Source organism: Rattus rattus, chromosome 1 (assembly GCF_011064425.1).
Source record: "Rattus rattus isolate New Zealand chromosome 1, Rrattus_CSIRO_v1, whole genome shotgun sequence".
NCBI classification, from domain to species: domain Eukaryota; kingdom Metazoa; phylum Chordata; class Mammalia; order Rodentia; family Muridae; genus Rattus; species Rattus rattus.
In genome coordinates, this window is record NC_046154.1 from 147442162 (window position 1) to 147460555 (window position 18394).

General features: G+C 46.6%; 1 protein-coding gene across 1 annotated transcript in view; it reads left to right on the forward strand.

Annotated features, from left to right (window-relative positions):
• Positions 1-18394, forward strand: part of Sulf1 (sulfatase 1) — a 161189-nt gene that overhangs the window by 96838 nt on the left and 45957 nt on the right. The window contains exons 5-7 of the mRNA XM_032906745.1: positions 2952-3191; positions 11701-11852; positions 14467-14636. Coding sequence (XP_032762636.1) covers positions 2952-3191; positions 11701-11852; positions 14467-14636 — 562 coding nt within the window. The remainder of the gene's footprint in view (positions 1-2951; positions 3192-11700; positions 11853-14466; positions 14637-18394) is intronic.

Below are 18394 nucleotides of genomic sequence, written 5' to 3' on the forward strand. Positions count from 1 at the left end.
AATCCACCCTATAAGAGGCAGCCATTTCTGGGCACACGCCTGTCAGCTATGGAAGACCAATCTACAAGGCTCCCCCTAACCCTCAAACCTCTGCTGTCCCAGTACTAATGACTCTGGAGAGGTAGGATACAGGTGCTGGGATCTGCTGCCTTTTCCCTCCAAGGCCAGATGAAACAGAAGATAAGAATGCAGGTAGGACTTTGCGTTTCAAGGTCTTGAAAGAATCCATGCCGTAGCCAATATTCAGGTCAGCTGGAAATTAAGAGCATGGCTTCTGGGGCTGAGTGCTTGGGACTGGGTAGCCCTGGGTATGTGGCCTAACCCTGTATGGCTCAGCAGTGTCTGGGTCATCACTGACAGCCACAGCACAAATGGTTCCTGCTAGGATCAAATGGGCATGAAGTGCCTAGAAGGAAGCTGGCTGAGCTGACCTACCATTTTCAGTCCATCTTGTAAGTCTTGGAGTTGAAATGGCTTACCTCTTGGGTCACCATAAGGAGGATGCTCACCCAAGTCTCTTCCAGCTCCTGGTTTCTTCGGTTCCCTGTCTAGCCCGGGCCAGCACCAAGTAGCATACAGGAAGTCTTAGGTGTGAGTTCTAGTCCCCGGGCCGGATCTGCTAGCCACTTGCTGGAGGAATTGGTTAGGATGGCAACCCAGCTCAGATGATTAACAAGACAACAGAGCTGAGGGAAGAGTGCTGGCTGAGAAATCCCACCAACTACAACCAGGCTAATGAAAACTTAACCCCAGTTTTTATAATATTTGGACTTCCAATGATTCCCATGCCTCCCTCACATTTGCAGTCCAAATGCATCTGTAAGCGGGAGGTGGCCCTGGGGGTGCAGGACCTTGGGGGAATGGCCTCCAGCTGTGGTCTGATTTTTGTTTTTTGGGTTTTCTTTTCAAATTTAACAAAGGCTTATAAAGGGAACTTTGAGAGCTGGTTCTTTGAAATAGACTATTAGGCAACATTTACTGTTTTTCTTACCTGAGAATGAGTACCACACACCCCTAAAGAGGAGAGGAGAGGAGGCTGGGTACATCTTTAGAAGTCTTTCAACTTTCTCATCTCTATTCATAAATTCGCGTCGGAGACATTTCCCATCTATGATCACCCAACACGAACGTAAAAGGCAACCCTTCTGCCGTGGATTTCTCTTTGATCTTTTGTGAGGCGCATTCTTTTCCGTTACTTCTGCATCATCAATGAAACCAGTCCCTTTCCAGATTCCTTCTTAGTGCTGGAAGTCTGAGCCATTAGTCAACTCGCAGCCTTCTCCGATGAATGACAGCCTCCCTTGACTCTGCTTCTGGAACCCTGAATGCTGAGCCTGGCAGGGCAGGATGGCGTCAGCAGTGCTCTGGCTGCGGTCTCCATCGCGCACACCATTGCTGTTGCTCAGACCTCTCAAAGCCTTGCTCCTCACGTTCCTCGTGCCTGTAACTAAGACCCGACTCTGCCTTTATTGTGTGGCTGTGATCAGACCCCAAGATGTCTGCCTTGCATCCCAGCCGCTCTCACTGCTTCTCTGGTCACACTTCCTCAAGCAAATGTTCTATGTTCCCTTCCATGATGTTAACAGAGCTCTTACCACCATCAGAGCCGTGCTGCCCTCCCCATGTCCCCAACAACACATTGCTCCTGCCTATCAGAGCTTCAGCCATGCTGTCCTCCCTGTGTCCCCAACAATGCACTGCTCCCGCCTACCTGACAGTCCTTCCTCTTTTCATGTCATGTCATGTCAGACTTCCTCTTAAGCATACACTCAGGGAAATGATCAGAGAGAGGTGAGACTTCTAAAATGTTCAGCCACGTACTGACTCCGAAAAGGTGCTTGATCTCCAGAAGATAACCAGAAAGGAGTAGCAGTCAGAAGCACTCTGCACAGAAGCATATTTAAGTTCTAATGAGACAATGCAAAGCTCCCCACTACTGTCCCAAAGAGAAAACACTGGGGTGAAGGACTTCAGCAAACCTCAGCCTCTCTTTAGTTACCTCTGTTCCGTTCCAGTTTCTTTCCTTGCTGGAAACCAAGGACTCCCCCTTTCTTTGAAGGGGTGCCACCTGTTAGAAATCTGAGGCTCCAGGATTCAAATGCCATGGGCTTGGCTGTAGCACACGGCAGTACTTTTCTTGATGCGTCCCAAAAAGACTACGGCATTTGACCTGTGACTTTCTGCGGGAGGTGGCCATGTTTCATCGGCAGTCAACTCTCGAGTGGGGCAGATTATTTTTCTTCCTTAGAAATCTCGTTGCACCATTTCACCTCACCCTTAAAGCTAGAATGAGCTATTTTGCGTTCATGAACACACTTTTGAGCAAGAAGACAGCCTCACTTTAAAAACTGGTGTGTAAACCGTCCAAACTGTTACACAACAGTCCTATCCAGATAGAAATGCAGGCAGTTGGTTAGCCTGCTGGAGGATACCAAGTTTACCCTCTCTACCTCCTTATCATCCTGTCTCTGCTTACAGATATTTTGGAGGATTTTTGCTTTATAGCGTTATTTTTTTCTGCATTAGGATTAAAATTAAATGCTGTATCTGCTAAACTCTGGTTTTATTAAGTTTCCCTGTGTGTGGCCAAGGTTTGATACACTGTACCAAGCTATTGTCCTCTTGTGATCTTCAAAGGCTCCTGACATTGGACTCTTCCTCATATCTAAAAGTCTGGCTTTAATTACATGATTATCCTGCATGCTTTTTCCTTTGTGGTTAAAGAGGAGAGAGATTGAAATGTGCTTACTATTTATTCTACAGAATGCCTGAGATGTTCGGATCCCAAGTGACTTGTTTTGTTCTAGAAATGAGAACTGATTGAATGATAGACTCCTTCACACTGAGGAGGGAAACTAATAAATGAGGGAACAGAGATACCTGAGTGACACGTGGAAGTGAGTCCCCACAGGGTGAGTTTTGCTAACCAGTGCCAGAACTGTGCCTTTCAGGTTCCCTGCAAGTCATGAACAAGACGAGAAAGATCATGGAACACGGTGGGGCCACCTTCACCAATGCCTTTGTGACCACGCCCATGTGCTGCCCGTCACGTTCCTCCATGCTCACTGGGAAGTACGTGCATAACCACAACGTCTACACCAACAATGAGAACTGCTCTTCTCCCTCGTGGCAGGCTCTGCACGAGCCTCGGACCTTTGCTGTGTATCTCAACAATACTGGCTACAGAACAGGTAAAGCATGACGCTCCTCCCTCACAGTCTTAGATGAGGGAAACTGCGCTGGGTATGAGATGTATGAGAAGTCCCAAAAGACTCAACCATGAAGAGGCTAGCTTCTCTCATCTCTGCCTTGGGCCGTGTTCTGTTGCTATAACAGAATGCATGAGGCAGGGTAACTTACTGAGGAAAAAGGTCTAAGAAGCACACAGTCAGGGGGTCAAAAGTACAAGAACGTGCTGGCAGCTTCTAGGAAAAGATTTTTATTCTCTAACATTAATGGCAAGGAGTGAGAAAACAAATGGCCTGGGAATGCAAGGGTAGCCTCACTTCCTAATAACGTTCTCGGCAGGCCACAGCCACTCCCGGTAAAGGCACTGAGTTCCTCTTAGCAACCTAATTAGGTCTAAAACACTCAAATTTTGAAGAATCTAAGCCACCAGAGCAAAATGTGATTCTACTCAGGAGAATGTACCAATGTGACGTTTCTTACTAGGACTTGGGCTGGAGAGACCACTTAGCGGTTAAGAGCACTGGCTGCTCTTCCAGAGGTCCCGAGTTCAGTTCCCAACAACCACATGGTGGCTCCCAACCATCTGTAATGGAATCTGATGCCCTTTTCTGGTGTGTGTGAAGACAGTGACAATGTACTCACATAAATAAAATGAGTAAATCTTTTTTAAAAAGTAAAAAAGAAAATCCAGAATTCTCAGTGGAATTCTCAGTATGAAAATATTCCCAAGAGGAGGGCCCCCAGTGGGTGGAATATTGCAAGGTAGCATGCCACAAATGAGGTTGTGTTCCATTCACAAATCTCAGGGAGCATGAGAAAACTTGGGGGTTTTCTTAGATGTGGGTAATTCCTCCTGATTTTTCAGGGGAAATTACCAAGGGTTGTTTTGAACTGCTCAGTGCCTACCCCAGAGCCCCGGATCCAGAAGGTGAGCCAAATGACTTCTAGAATCGATAAGTAAGCCAGTCTTGTGGACACTCCTGAGATGTTCATTTATTCACACGTAGTTAATGGGGCTTGAATAGTGGCTGAAGCTGAAGTCAGGGGCACCAACCATTCACCCTTCCCTCCGGGAGAGAGGCTTTCTTTGTCTTCCCAGCTCCCAACCCTGAACCCACACACAGCAAAATGAGGTTTATGATTAGCTGGGATTTTGAAAACTGGGCTCTTGAGAAGGATTCTGAGTGTCCCATTGTGGGCAGGAATGAAGAAGAATGACTTCCTGGGAACGTTGTCCTCAAAGGCCTTATTCTTCAGCACTGGGTACTGCTTCCAGTTTACTTGGCATTCCCTCCTGGATGCACATGGAGGGTTTGCCAAGGAAAAGGTAGGGTGTAGATCTCCGCCTCAAGACCCACTTAGATTCAATCATGAAAATTGAAGATGTCATCAAAAAGGCTTATACAAAATAGTTTTCAGGCCTCCAGAGTATTTATTCTCAAAGCTTAAAACTAAAGGATTTCAGAAAAATACTCTCTTGAATCTTTCTTTTAATCTCTCCCAATAGACTTGGGAAATGCGTAGTAATTTGCCTTTTTACAGCGAACCCCATGGGCACTTAATTCCTATTATTAATGGATGGGAGCTCCACATAGGCATTAGAGGATCCCTATTCACAGAGGAAACCCCCTCTGTTATCTCAAGGGTGTTTGCTTCTGGTTAGTAGGGGTTTACAGAGGGCACCTTCTCCTGGTGTGTCTTCTCACATTAATGGTTTAAATTTATGGCATCTTTCATCTGAGGGCTCTCAAGCAATTTGCAAGTCCACCAAGCATCTGTGCCGGGATCCAGGATGGCAGATGTGCTTGGCTGTGCTTTATGACTGGAGCTTCTCATGCTGTGTATGGTTAAACCTCTAACACGTGGTTCCTAAGTAACCACCAAATGTGTTTTGCTCATGGGAATCGTGTGAAATCAGTGCCCCTGCCTTTCCCGGGGTCCCTATAGTTTAGGCTCTAGTGGAGAATGTGGAGGAAGACTGGAACTGTCAGCGCATCCAGAGCATGTGGATGGTGTGTGCTAAGGAGTAGAGCCTAGCACTTAGAGCAGAACCTAAGTGTGTTTATTTGTTTCAGGGACAACCTAGGAAAGGGAGGAAGAAGTGAATGGGCCTCTATGGCTTGCCCACTCTGTCTTGGGCACTTTAGTTATGTCACCTGGTCCTTACAAGAAACCTTGGAGGGAGGCTATGGTACCAAGGGAGAAACCAAGACTCTAGAGTACTGGTTGTCAAAGAACAACCATCCATCCCCCGATGGTACAAGCAGTTTCTGGATCTGGATGCAGTTTCCAGGAGCCCTTTGTTTGTCTATTAAGACAGAGTCTCCTATAGTCTAGGATCAGCTCAATGAACTCTTTTTTTTCTTGTCTCAAGTTTATTTGTAAAACCAGCATAGGACACTGGTCGACTGTAAGTAGTGTGTAGGTGGGTGTGTCCCAGCAGTCCGTCTGTCTTCACATTGGCAGGAGCCTTGTCTATGGGGCCTTCACAGGGGCCCGGGCACCTTTGGGAGTCTGAGCTGGAACTGGAACCTGGGCCTTAGCTGGACCTTTGGCCTCTGCCTTGGTTTGAACTTGGGGCTTTGGTTGGCAGAGCCTCTGACCCTTGCCCATGTAGCTTCAAATCTTCTTCCCAAGATTGGGGTGAGTGATGAAAGCTAGACGGCTGAGTTTGCGGCTGGAGCCTTTGGCATCTTGGGCTTGATGGAACTTTGGGTCAACCGCCTTAAGACACTCGTTTCTTTGTGACCCGGATTTCTTGATGCCATTGGCGGGACTGGTTGTGTGTGGTTCATGGACTTGGCCGTGTCTGCACAGTAACCCGCAGCTCCCGAAGTGCCTGGGACTGGAAAAGCTACTTTGCACTTTCGATCGTCCTCTACCTCCTGAGTGCTGGGATTACAGGCACGTGCCGCTACGTCTGGCTGTCCCCGGGATCACCATTTTGTGCATGTTATTCTCCCCTGCCTTGTTCCAAGGTGCCTTACAGACACATAGAGCCCAGTCGGATGCATACCAGAGAGGCCCCCGGCAGGCGGAAACAAACAGTAACTCCCACTTAACCGCAAGGCAAAGGTTGGCTCACAAAGTACACATGCTGTGGATTCATACGGAATAGCTGTGAGGAAGAACCAAACTTTCTAAGAGCAGAAGCAAAAATGTAAAGAATCCCTTGTAAAGTTCACTTCGTCCCCAGCATTAGAACCAGCCGTTTGCTTGTAGGTATCCCAGCGTCTTCCTGTACTTCGGTCGTATTGTGTTGGGTGAGCTAAAACTAGAGAGCTTTTCATCTAAGACTTTTTCCTGTTTGTTCTAAGGCACAGGTTGACCTCTAACCCCTCAGCCTCTAAATGCTAACATTACAGGCACGTGCCACCTTATCTGCTCGTCAGTGGGTCTAGTCTCTTATTTTCCCAGCAGCAAATTTACTTGGAGAATTGAGCAGTCAGCAATGTGTAGGAGGGCAGGGCTCAGTTTGGATAGTGCCCCGAATGCAGAGGTGGGTCTGTGATAAAGCTTTGAGAATCACCCACACGGTACCCCGATTAAGACTGTGTGATAATCTCTGTAGCCCTGATGTCCTGCTTTGCCTCGGGATGATTTTTCTCCTGGAAACAAAGGTTGAGTCTAAAGCCAACATCTTTCCAAAGCTGAGACACATAGGTAATGACAGAACTCACAACGAGCGGTCACCCTCTCATGCGTACAGAATTCTTTCAGGGCAGCCAGGGCCCATCCAAATTCATAGGGTAGCGAACACACAATATTCACTCAGGAGCTGGGATTTAGGTCAGTAGGCAAGTGTTTGTCTAGCATGCATGAGATCCTAGGTTTGAGCTCAGCATCACATCACAAACGGGGCTAGAGAGCTGGGTAATTTAAAGTTCTATCTGATGAGGAAGATCTAGGTATCTCGGAAAATTGGGAAACAAGGCTGTTATTGTGACAATAGTCACTGATCTAAGCATGAATTATGGCTGCAGAATGAAGGAGATCGGGGAGAAGATTGTAAAGTGGCGTAATTATTTACAAGACACTAAACTAGTGAGGGAAAATAACGTAAAATTGGCTGCTGCTTTCCTAATTGTGAACATACTATTTGGAATATTTAACTGTAGACTTAAGAATAATAGGGGAAACTGAAAAAATATAACCCATGAATCTCCATCTAGAGCAAAACGCAAAGCAGCCATAAGTCTTAGGAAAAACAACTCCAAGAAGACAAATTACTAAGAGGCTTATTTTGGGAGGCATCCAGAATACATGGATTTAAATGAAATGAATTGATCCAGTATTATATTTACCCTTGTATGACACGGCTTTCCTCTTCAGAACTTAGGCATATTTTTGGACTGGCTGTAGCCTAAATGTTTCTAACTTTACTCATGGAAAATATGAGTTCACGAGAGCTTAAACGTCCAAGAGGGAAAAAACACAGCACCGCATCTATTGGGCCCTGTCCTGGGGAATGAAGTGAGAAAGGCCACGGCCTGTCTGTCACAAAAACGCAAGTGTTCTGCCTGAAGTCTGCTAAAAATTATGACGGGATAGATGTTAGTATAAAACTGAGCCCAAAATCATAAGGTTAAAAAGAAAAATCCTCCGTGGTGGAGAGGCTGCTCTGAATAGAAGGGAAAGAAGCCAAAGCAAAAATGAAGTCCATGGCCACGGCTCGCTCTGTCCTTCATCTGTGTGGAGAACTCAGGCCAGTTTTCCGACACACGGCTTTCTTTCCTGTCCAAAATTACACTGCAGGTCTGCTACGCTTGCTGAAATCACCTTGATCCTCTCAACTGTGTTGTTAAAAATGCAGTTATAAACAATAGGAAATCACATGAGCTAAACGTTGGACAAATCTGTTGTTTCATGCTATAGGTGGAAGATACATGCAATGGAAACTTTCATTAATTAACTGTGGGCTGGTTATCTCACTGTGCTTCGTAGGCTGGTCTTTAACTCCCATTCTCAGGCTGTCCTCCGTCAGCCTCCACGACAGACACTGGAGCTAGCTCTGAAGGCAATAGCGAGAACTAGGAACACGCTTGAAGGCGCCGTTTCTAACATGCCTTGGCTTTGCTGTACATTTCTTTCCTGTGATAAATTAATTTACATGAAGTTACCTATTTTCTCATCCTGTCTTTACAGATTTGTTTTGCTTGTAGTGAGCTTGTTTATTTACTCTCTAGTAAAGGAATGAATTATTTTAGAGTTTTCTAAGGTACGACAAGCTAATGTTCCCATTTGTATGGATGGTGATGTTATAGATTTTTGTTAGGTGCAGAAAAGTAAAATGTTACATACGTTGATTGGATTGGACCACGGCATCCTGGGAACACACTAGAGCCTGGGGTGTAAAAAGGCAAGAGTCCCTTCTTCCACTCCATCTGAGTAAAGCAAATTCATAAATATAGATGTGTACATCACAATTTAACACAGTTCTCAACTATGTCATAGTCACTACAATGAAACAGCGCCACAGGCATTGTGTCCAAGTGACACCGTTCACTATACTAAATAAGAATCAATTTTTCTAAGCACCGTATCTGTCATAGTTTCTATGATGTAACAAGGGGAAGGATTTTCTTCAGACAGTGAATGCATTTTTTCTAATGCAATAGGTTACCCTAGGCAGAGGTTGTATCACACACACAGTTAGAGCCTAAGCTTTCTTACCTCTCTCCCCGTCTTTCAGCTTCGGCCACCACCGTAAACATCTGTGAGGACCAGTGGTGATGTCTAAAGGGAAAGAATGGTTCAGAAAGTCAGGTCGCCGCACGGTGACTGATAGCATTAGTTGAGCTGAACTGCCATCGCTGAAGGAGGGAGAAAATTCAGTACTCATACCCAAGCCATTGGCATGGTAATATGGGCCTGAAAAGCAAGTTCACTTGAGACAGACAGACAGGTAGACAGACAGACATAGGTGAATCGTACGCACGAAACTGAATGATGGGAAGCCTAGACTGGCGATCGTAGAGCACTGCCAAGAAATGCAATCTCCAATGCAGGGGATGGTTAGAGACGAGTCTTGATGGTTGCAGCCTCCAGTGTGAGGAGAGTAAGTGGTGCTGCCAGTTCCAGATGCTGCGTCCTGGGCCTGGGCTCGCTTGCAGTGAATGTGGTGGGCGACAGCACATCTGGAATCCTGAGTACATTTTTCACACTCCATTAGCACAAAGACACCGAAAACCTGGAGGCAGTTCTGAAGGCCATAGCAAAAGCTATTAACCGCCTTAAAGGACTCGTTTATAAGGGCAGGATTAAGGCGAAGGGCAATCGCCATGGTGATGCTAGAAATGGTACAAAGTAACCCAAAGAGTCCAGCCGTGAGGGAAGGGCAGGCACGACTGGGCATGGCTATCCGGAAGGTGGGGGCACGGAAAGTAGCAGGAGAGGTTTGAAAATCAGTTAAGGAAAATGCAAACCACAGGAGAGAGACTTGGTTTCTACAAAGTAAGTTATAAAGCAAGGTGTCCTTCAACCACAAGACGGTAAAGTTTGAAAGTGTGGGGTTGTGTGAGAAGCCCCAGTATCTGTCAAACATTGTTTCAAGTGCTTTACCTCTGGATCGGCCTCTTTGGCCCACACAACACGCCACGAAGTATGCTTCTCCCAAGCAGGTTCTTCAGAGCAGTATAGGAAGGGGGAGATGGAAGCTAGCCCTCAGATGCCTGGGAAGCCTGCTCTCAACTGCCGGTCCAATTGCTATGCTCTTTTACGAAACTCTTTGAAAGCCAAGGAGAGCAGGGCAGGTTTAGGCACAAGCTCCGAGAGCAGTCCCTTCCTGGACTCAGAGCTGGCAGGAACGGGGCTCTGGTCTGCTTCTCATGTGCAGTTATACTCTATCTTTTTAGAAAAGGAAAATCATCTTGTAATTCTAGCCTGGGGAGGAATCCAGAAGTGTCATACCAGCAAAGACCAGACATTTTGTCCTGCACTCAACAACCTGCTTGGGAACTGGGCAGGATCATCAAACCATTCCCTTGCTTACAAGTCTACAAGAAAACATTACCCCAGCAATGAAACTAGCGTACTCTGCGGTTTTCTTCCTTCCTTGATGATTTGTTTATCTATTTTATTTTATGTGCATTGGTGTTTTGCCTGCATATATTTCTGTGTAAAGGTGTCAGATTCCCTGGAACTGGAGTTACAGGCAGTTGTGAGCTGCTATGTGGGTATTGGGAATTGAACCCGAGTCTTCTGGAAGAGTGCTCTTAACCACTAGGCCATCTCTCCAGCCCCTGAGTGGTGTTTTTCTCAGACTCAAGTCCAGATTGTTTTCAAACATAGTGAGGCCTTATAAGGAGTCACGTAAACTAAAGACGCCTTAAGGAGTTCTATAGAAACACGTTAAAAGGACAAGTCAGCTTTTAAATTTTGAATTAAAGTGCAAACATTTTTTTTATTAAACCCAGAACTTATAAACTCTTTGGGATATACTCGGTTCATGAGGCTCAGGGTAGGAAACTGTGGTGGAGCCCTGTATTGAACAGCGTAAGGCAAAGGTGAACATGGAGGTTCATGGCTGTAATCTTGTATCTTAGAGCTTCAGAGACAGAAGCCGGGAAAATGACAGTTCAAAGCCAGCCTGGGTCATATAGCCAGACATTGCCTCATAGATAGATAGATAGATAGATAGATAGATAGATAGATAGATAGATAGATAGATAGACACATACATACATGCATACATGCATACATACATACACACACATACACACACACACACACACACACACACACACACACACACACACACACGAATATGTGGATAAATAGATGACCAAGTAGAAAGATTCTATCAAGACGGACAAAGCTTCCTCATGAACCAGACTACATCTCCAAGAAAAGGGAACGTGCATTAGAACTACAGGGTACAGAACTCTGGGTTCAAGACAAGTATTTGAGGGAAGCAGAGTCTACCCTGGCCTTGATTCAAGACCAGACTCGGATGACAAGCCAGTGGCAATGGAGCACCTTGCTGAGGTGCTCCAGTCGGTGAGGGAGGACTTGGAAGCCTAGGACAATGTTTACTCTGTGGATATGTGAAAAGCAAGGTGAACTTCTCTGAGGAGTTTTGTGACTCATTGCTCAAATAAAAGGCAAGAAAATGTAATTTTGTCACAAACAATGTCTTTCCGTGCCCGGTCCTCACACGGCCACGCCAGATCTCACGTGGCGTGCCAGACCTCAGTCTGACTTTTTCCCAGTTGACAGAACAAAGGGATACATCCTGCTTTTACTCCAGGATGGCCCCAAGAAGCAGATCCCCAAGAACACTCTGATCAATACGATTTACGTATTTCAGTTCTACCTACATTTATTGAAAAACCGAGGGTGCGGTGTCTCGCTGACCCAGCCTGAGGAACGGTGCGCAGCGGAGTGCGGGCAGCACTGTCATTTGATGAACCTTCCATCTCCGTCCCCCTTCAAGTCCCAACTCCCCATCTCTGGATATCTTTATGATCCGTCCTCTCACAGGAGAAACTAATCTTCCATTTCCCATTGCAGCCTTTTTTGGAAAATACCTCAATGAGTATAACGGTAGCTACATCCCTCCTGGATGGCGAGAATGGCTCGGATTAATCAAGAATTCGCGTTTCTATAATTACACTGTTTGTCGCAATGGCATCAAAGAGAAGCACGGCTTTGATTATGCAAAGGTAATTTTCCAGCGTAAGCTGCGTCAATCTGCGCCTGTGCATAATGGGGGGAAAGACACTTCCAGGGAGGTAAGCTGTCTGCAAGATGGGCTTTCTGTGTCCTTGAAATGTCCCAGTGAGAAACATGAAGGCAATTTCCAACTCCAGACAAGAAGGCTAGAAAGGACCTGTGTGTTTGTCTGCCGAGGCTTTCCTCCTCCCCCTCATTAGGACAAAAAGCAATCAGTCTTTAATGAAAGTGCCATCAGGAAAATCATACCTCCTCCTCCCTCATGAGAATTTTTGTCTGTCCCCCTCTCTCCCTCTTGAAAGCTTGTTCACATAATCAAATGCACATTTTGTGCCGTTTCCACATGAAACTAAGAGCAGTGCGGTGCACCGGAGAAGTCTGGGATGCTGTGTTACTCGAGTTCACTCCCATCTGACGAAGCGTAGTAGTTGTGACAAGGACATCTGCCCCAGGCAGTGAGACTTGACAACAGTCTAAGGCCGTCAGTCTTAGGGGTATCCAAACCACCCTAGAGAAACTGCCCATGGTTCCAAACACTTCGGTCCTAGATTTTAAAACGTACACAAGTAAGCCAGATGCAGCTTTGTGTCTTAGGATGCCATCGGCTCTTGAGAGGCTAGGACAGATGGGTGGACAGTTTGAACCAGCTCCATAGTGAGTTGCAGCCAACCAGGAGTGCTTGGTGAGACCCCAGGGAAAGCATAGCAAAGCACAAAGACGTTCATCTGATTACAAACTTGATGTTTTTTTAAAGTGAGATTCTAAAAGCAAAGGGGGGAATGGCTTTAAATTCAGCTTAGAGATTTTTCTAAAATATTCTTTCCTTCTGGACATGTCCATCTCATTCCCCAGACATGCCAAAAGCCGCAAGATCTAGCACCTGATCGACAGGTCCAGCTATTGAGTAGAAAGACAAGGGGCCTAGACTGCTGTGACTGGCATGCCGGTGTCTTTGTGCCTGCTCTGATGCCAGCCCAGTGCACCAGAGTGAGATAAGGTGTAGGTTTGGTCTTTTCTAACCTCCTGAAGACAAACAGATTCACCCACACTGCTGATGGGCATCTCGGCATCAGGCTTCACAATCCAGTCAGCAGGGAACTCGAAGGCGGAGTTGAGGGATGTCCGCACTGTAAAAGCTAAGAAGGCTCAGCTTGGACTGAGCGCACAACCACTCATGTATCCTGGGTCATTGCCTGGCTTGGAACAAAATCACTGCAGCCAAACGATTCGAGCCACGCACACAGGCAGTCGCTGCTATCACTTTCGATCTGTGAGGATGCTTTCCTGCTCCTCGTTCAAGCCATTAACCTTTTATTCCCTGTTGTCCGAAGGAGAGCAAAGTAATCACGATTCTCTCCAAATACTAAATCAGCGTGACCTCCTCATTATCACGGCTGATTAGGTGCCAAAGACCAGTGTGTCGTGAGGGGTGTGTGTGTGTGTGTGTGTGTGTGTGTGTGTGTGTGTGTGTGTGTGAGAGAGAGAGAGAGAGAGAGAGAGAGAGAGAGAGAGAGAGAGAGAGAGAGAGCACGTGTAAAGGAATTAAACAGACTCCTACATGGAAAGGCAGCCTTTGGACTTGTCCTAACAAGGACACGTGACATAGATTTCTTCCCCCAGCTTCTCTTGCAGCTGTTCTGGTCCTTAAACCCACAACATGTGACCAGCTGTGCCTGCAAGTCTTTGACATTGTGACCATTGCCTAGGAGTTTCTGACAAAAGTTTGCACTAGAGTTTTGGGCCAGTGATACACACCGAGGAAGCAGGTGGCTTAATGAAAGTTTTCATCCTCTCTCTCCTCTTCATTCTGTTTCCTCCCTGCCCACTGCCAAACTTGCATCACGCCCCGCCCTCTGAACTACGGCTGAAGTCATTTTATTAGCAAGCCAAACTCGAATCGGAGCAGCTTCTTCACTCTTTGTATGATTAACACAGAGTAAGCTGGGAAAAATCAAATGCCCCCATATTTAAGTCTTCCAGGTGAAAGACTCGCTAAAATGTTGCAATTTGTCCGTGTGCCTGCGATTTTGACAATGTGAAGGCAGTTGATGGCAGTAGATGAGGTAGTTCAAAGAAAAGAGCCTTTCCTGGGCTTGCACATTTGTATGTGTGCCGTGTGTGTGTGTGTGTGTGTGTGTGTGTGTGTGTGTGTGTGTGTGTGTGTGTGTGTGTGTGCTCTGAGGCTGTGAATCTGGAGTGGGTGTGGGTGTTTTCTGCCCTTGCAGTAATTAAATGTTTTGCCAACGAATTACATCAATGAAATCTGAGAGTGAGATACGTATCCGGTGTTTCATATGCTGTTGAATTTGTATTGCCAGCTTTAATTATTATCTTGGGCAAACAGGACTTGCCTCTTTTCTTCCTTAATTGCTAAATGGTTCATGTCTCCCCACACCCTTGTTGTTAAGCCAGCTGCCCTGGAAATGAGCAGCTACCTATTTTCTCTGTTCTTGGAGGGAGGTGGTTGGTTTTGGGGGGGCTCCTCTAGCTCAGCTTAGCCCTTACCTCTTGACTCAATGGGTAGATTGGAGGGGAGCGGTGTTCAAATGTGATCTTGAATGTTACCGTTTGTAACTTTTGTTTTGTGTCAAATGTATGTTTCAGGATTACTTCACAGACTTAATCACTAACGAGAGCATTAATTACTTCAAAATGTCTAAGAGAATGTATCCCCATAGGCCCGTTATGATGGTGATCAGCCACGCAGCGCCACACGGCCCTGAAGACTCTGCCCCACAGTTTTCAAAACTGTACCCCAATGCCTCCCAACACATGTGAGTAACACATTAACAACGCACCCTGCCGGACTCGGCCCTCGCCTGTGCCCCCCAGCTTACCCTCCTCGTCACCCTCTTCCTTTGCACTCTGTGTAGCCCCAAGGGAGAACTGCCAGCCTCTGTGTGTCAAAATGTGAGAACTGAGGTAGGGAGCACTGGACAGGCAGAGCTGCCAAGCAGGCTTGCAGTAAGAGAGAGAGTGCTGGGGCTTCTGATTGGGTATCACATCCTGCGTCTGCATGTCAGGGAAACGGCGGCAGTTTCCACCTAGCATTCCTTTCGTATTGTTCGTGATATTCTGGACTATGACTTAAGAGCACTAATAGGGTAGGAGCGCTTTGCTTTTCCTAGCTGCAGTGCAGCCCGGCCCCTGTCTGCTCTGGCTATAGAAACGGGGCTTTATTTTCTCTCCCGGGGAACCCAGGGGCAGCTTGGCTGCAGATGTTCAATTAGGCTTGTGCAAACTGCATCGAGAGTAGCTGGTCTGAGAGGCCCTCTCAGGTCACGGCTTTAAAATAACCTAATGTTTCATCTTGAGAGGAGGAGAGAAGGGGGTGGGGAGGTGCAGGGGGCCCTCAGAGGAGCTGAGGGAGAGAAGAGAGCTGCAGTGTGCTGATATTCCTCCTTGGCCCAGGATGGAAAAGACTAGGTGCCTTGGCAGCAAAGAACACGATTTTGTTGTTGACTCTGTCAACATAGTTGCTCCCAACCTTCATGCCCAATATGCAGTCTTCCACACAGAGCAGCCGGTACTGGGTCTGCTGAAAACACTCCCATTCAAAAGGCCCCTTTATCATAAACCTCTGAAATTGGTTCTTGCTCTAGCTGTGCTTAAATACCACCCCTGTCTGTCTCCCCCCGGTTTCTAAGATCTCAGACAGAAGGAACCTTGGGGAAATTGGGAAGTAACTACTAATAAAATTGCCAGGTGTTAGGCATCCCCTATACAAGTTTGAGTTATAGTCTTACTTAGTATCTTTCCGTAACTGTCCATCCGGAGTCACGTGACCAAGGCTAACAGGAAAGAGGTCAGAGTGACTTAGAACAGGAAGCAAAGTGGGTCACCTACCAGATGTGCCCAGGAGAATGCAAGTATGCCGGAGACATCCAAGACAGTCGCTCCGGCAATGGTGGAATCTGGTCTCCAGGAGCGACCATTTTGGACTCTACTATAGGGACAGAATCCTTCCCTTATTACTGACTCTGCAGATGGATTTATAAACGAGTCTTCTTAGCAGGTGTCTCCATGGTGTGGGTCAGTTACAGATTCAGTGAGCAGCCGTCCAGTGGGAGGAGCTGCTCTCACTTCCTTAGTGAGGTCTGGAAACTCACTTTTCCCCCTCTCTTTCGAATCATAAGTCACTTGGTGTAGCTCCCTCTGTTGACTTAGTGTGAGCAGCATCCTACCCTACGATGACTTCTGCAGCCTTATACCTAAGGGACTTGTCTGTCTGTAGAGAAGGGTTGATAAGATACGGCAGTTCATGGTTCTTTAGAGGTCAGCCTGCCTTTGAAGCTTCAAGGCTAGGTCCTAAGCCTCTATACACACCAGCCACACAAGACGTCCTGACAGCTAGGTTGAGCGTACAGGCAACACTTGCACATGGAGAGGAGTCCAGTTGGGGATTGGGGGCAAGGGGCTCTCAACAGTAGTTTGGAAGAGTGAATCTTGGACTCTGAAAATTATACTTTATAAGGTTATCATACAACGGAAACTGGTTAAGGAATAACCAATGGGTACACCTTAAAAACTAATAAACTATGACAGGGGTCCAAATCCAGCTTGTATTAATAAGGTTTCGCTGAAACCCAGCCATGCTTATTTGAGATCCACCAGCCAAGTGGAGCTGTGACACGGTCTGTAAAACTTTAGAAAGATTCATAGTAAATTCACTCAGACCCAAGTTTCACGGGGAAGACAGGAAAGTGTGCAGAGAGAGTCATCACACTAGCAGGGCCAGGGCGTCTAGCACAGAGCAGTAATCGCAGGACCCAGAGCATTAGGGAGAAGCGTTTGCATCCTTTGGAGGAAAGGACTAACAGACATTCAGAGTGAACAGGGAAGGACAGGGGGACATGTTTATTACAGGAAACGCTATAGCCAGGAAGGTAGGTGATTTTGGGGACAGAATATAAGAATATGTAAGAGAATCTAAAACAATGGTTCTTAACCTGTGGGTCGTGACCCCCTTCGGCCAACTTCTATTTCCAAAAAATGTTAAATTACTGTTCCTAATAGTAGCAAGATTACAGTTATGAAGAAGCAACTAAAATGATTTTGGGGTTGGGGATCACCACAGCATGAGGAACCACAGTAAAAATTTGCAGCATTTGGAAGGTTGAGAACCATTGCTCTAAGACAGGGACCAGGCCCTGAAGAATGGGGTCCACAGGAAGTAATAAGAAATAACGCTTAAAGGGAAATGATTGCAAAATACTGAGGACCTCATTGAGTTTTACATAAGTAGGGTAATAAGAACACAGGAGCTGACTCATCCCTTCCACATGGGAAAGGGTAGGGCTATTCCTTTCTCCGTCTAAGAGCCAAGTGGTGCCCTTCCCATTGATCCAACACAGCAACACTTCTGCCAGGCTTGTCTCGTCTGTCCTTCTTAAGGCTACAGGCAGTGTATTCAGCCTTAGAGCCTCCAGGGGTAAATGGGATTAAACAAGGCACATTGAAGTGATGTGAAAAAAACCAAGCCTCAGAGAGGTGGCTGAGGTCACGTTCCACTCGAAGATATAGAAGCCGCACTGCTGGTGATCATCCTTACAGACCTTTTCTAGTAAGATCAGCCTTGTGCAAATGTCAATATGATTGACCCACAAATAGTACAATTGCATGCTGCCTAACTTACAGTGTAAAGAGAGCCCGCAGAGAAATAGGTCGAGCTTGTCCCGCTTGTCCTTGACAAGCTAAGAGCTCACTGCAGCGGACCTCACACACCTAGCCATTCTGAAAAGAACAGATCCAGACTGTCTTTTTTTTTTTTTTTTCTAGTTGTACATTTTTGCTCTGGGCCAATGCCAGGCGGGAGAACATTACTAGCCATAGAACAGGAGCCTGTGTGCAGTCAATGAATGATTCTGCTTCTCTGCCACAGTCTTGGGTTTTTGTGTGCCCAGCACATAGAGGTCCCCATGCCTCCAACAGGTCTTGGGTTCCTGCATGCCTTGCTGCAAAGGTCTCCCTGGCTGCTGACGAGAAAGGGAGGGAATGGGTGCACAGGTTCAGAGTTCACTCCTCCAACAAAAGGAGTGAGACAAACTGAAGACAGGCAGCAGATTGTGGAGTATAGAGCCACTGAATAGCTGGCTTCCTTAGTGAAAACATTAGCGGTGCAGTCAAGCAAAGGGGAGCAAGGAGTGAAGTGCTCTGCAGAAAGATTTGGCAGGCCCTGCGGACACTGCATAGAGCTGAAGACTCTCTGCTCGTGGGGGAAGCTAGTTACGGGGACGTTTTGCTTTAGGTCTTCCTAGGTGGCCAGACATCACCCATTCCCTTTCATCCAGCCCTGGGCTGTGGCTATCTGACCCTCTTAGACTGGAGAGAGTGAATCAAGTTTCCATGGTTTTTTGCTTCTTTGACAAAGAGAGAGGCCCATTCAGTATCGGCACGCTGGCTTTACAAACCGAGAGAAGAGGTTATGCCTCCCAACTAAGAATAGGAAAGGATTATGGCTCCCTTGTTCACATGGGGGTCCTGTTTAATCAGACAGTAGCTCAGCCTGTCTTGGCCTCTAAGAAATACAAGA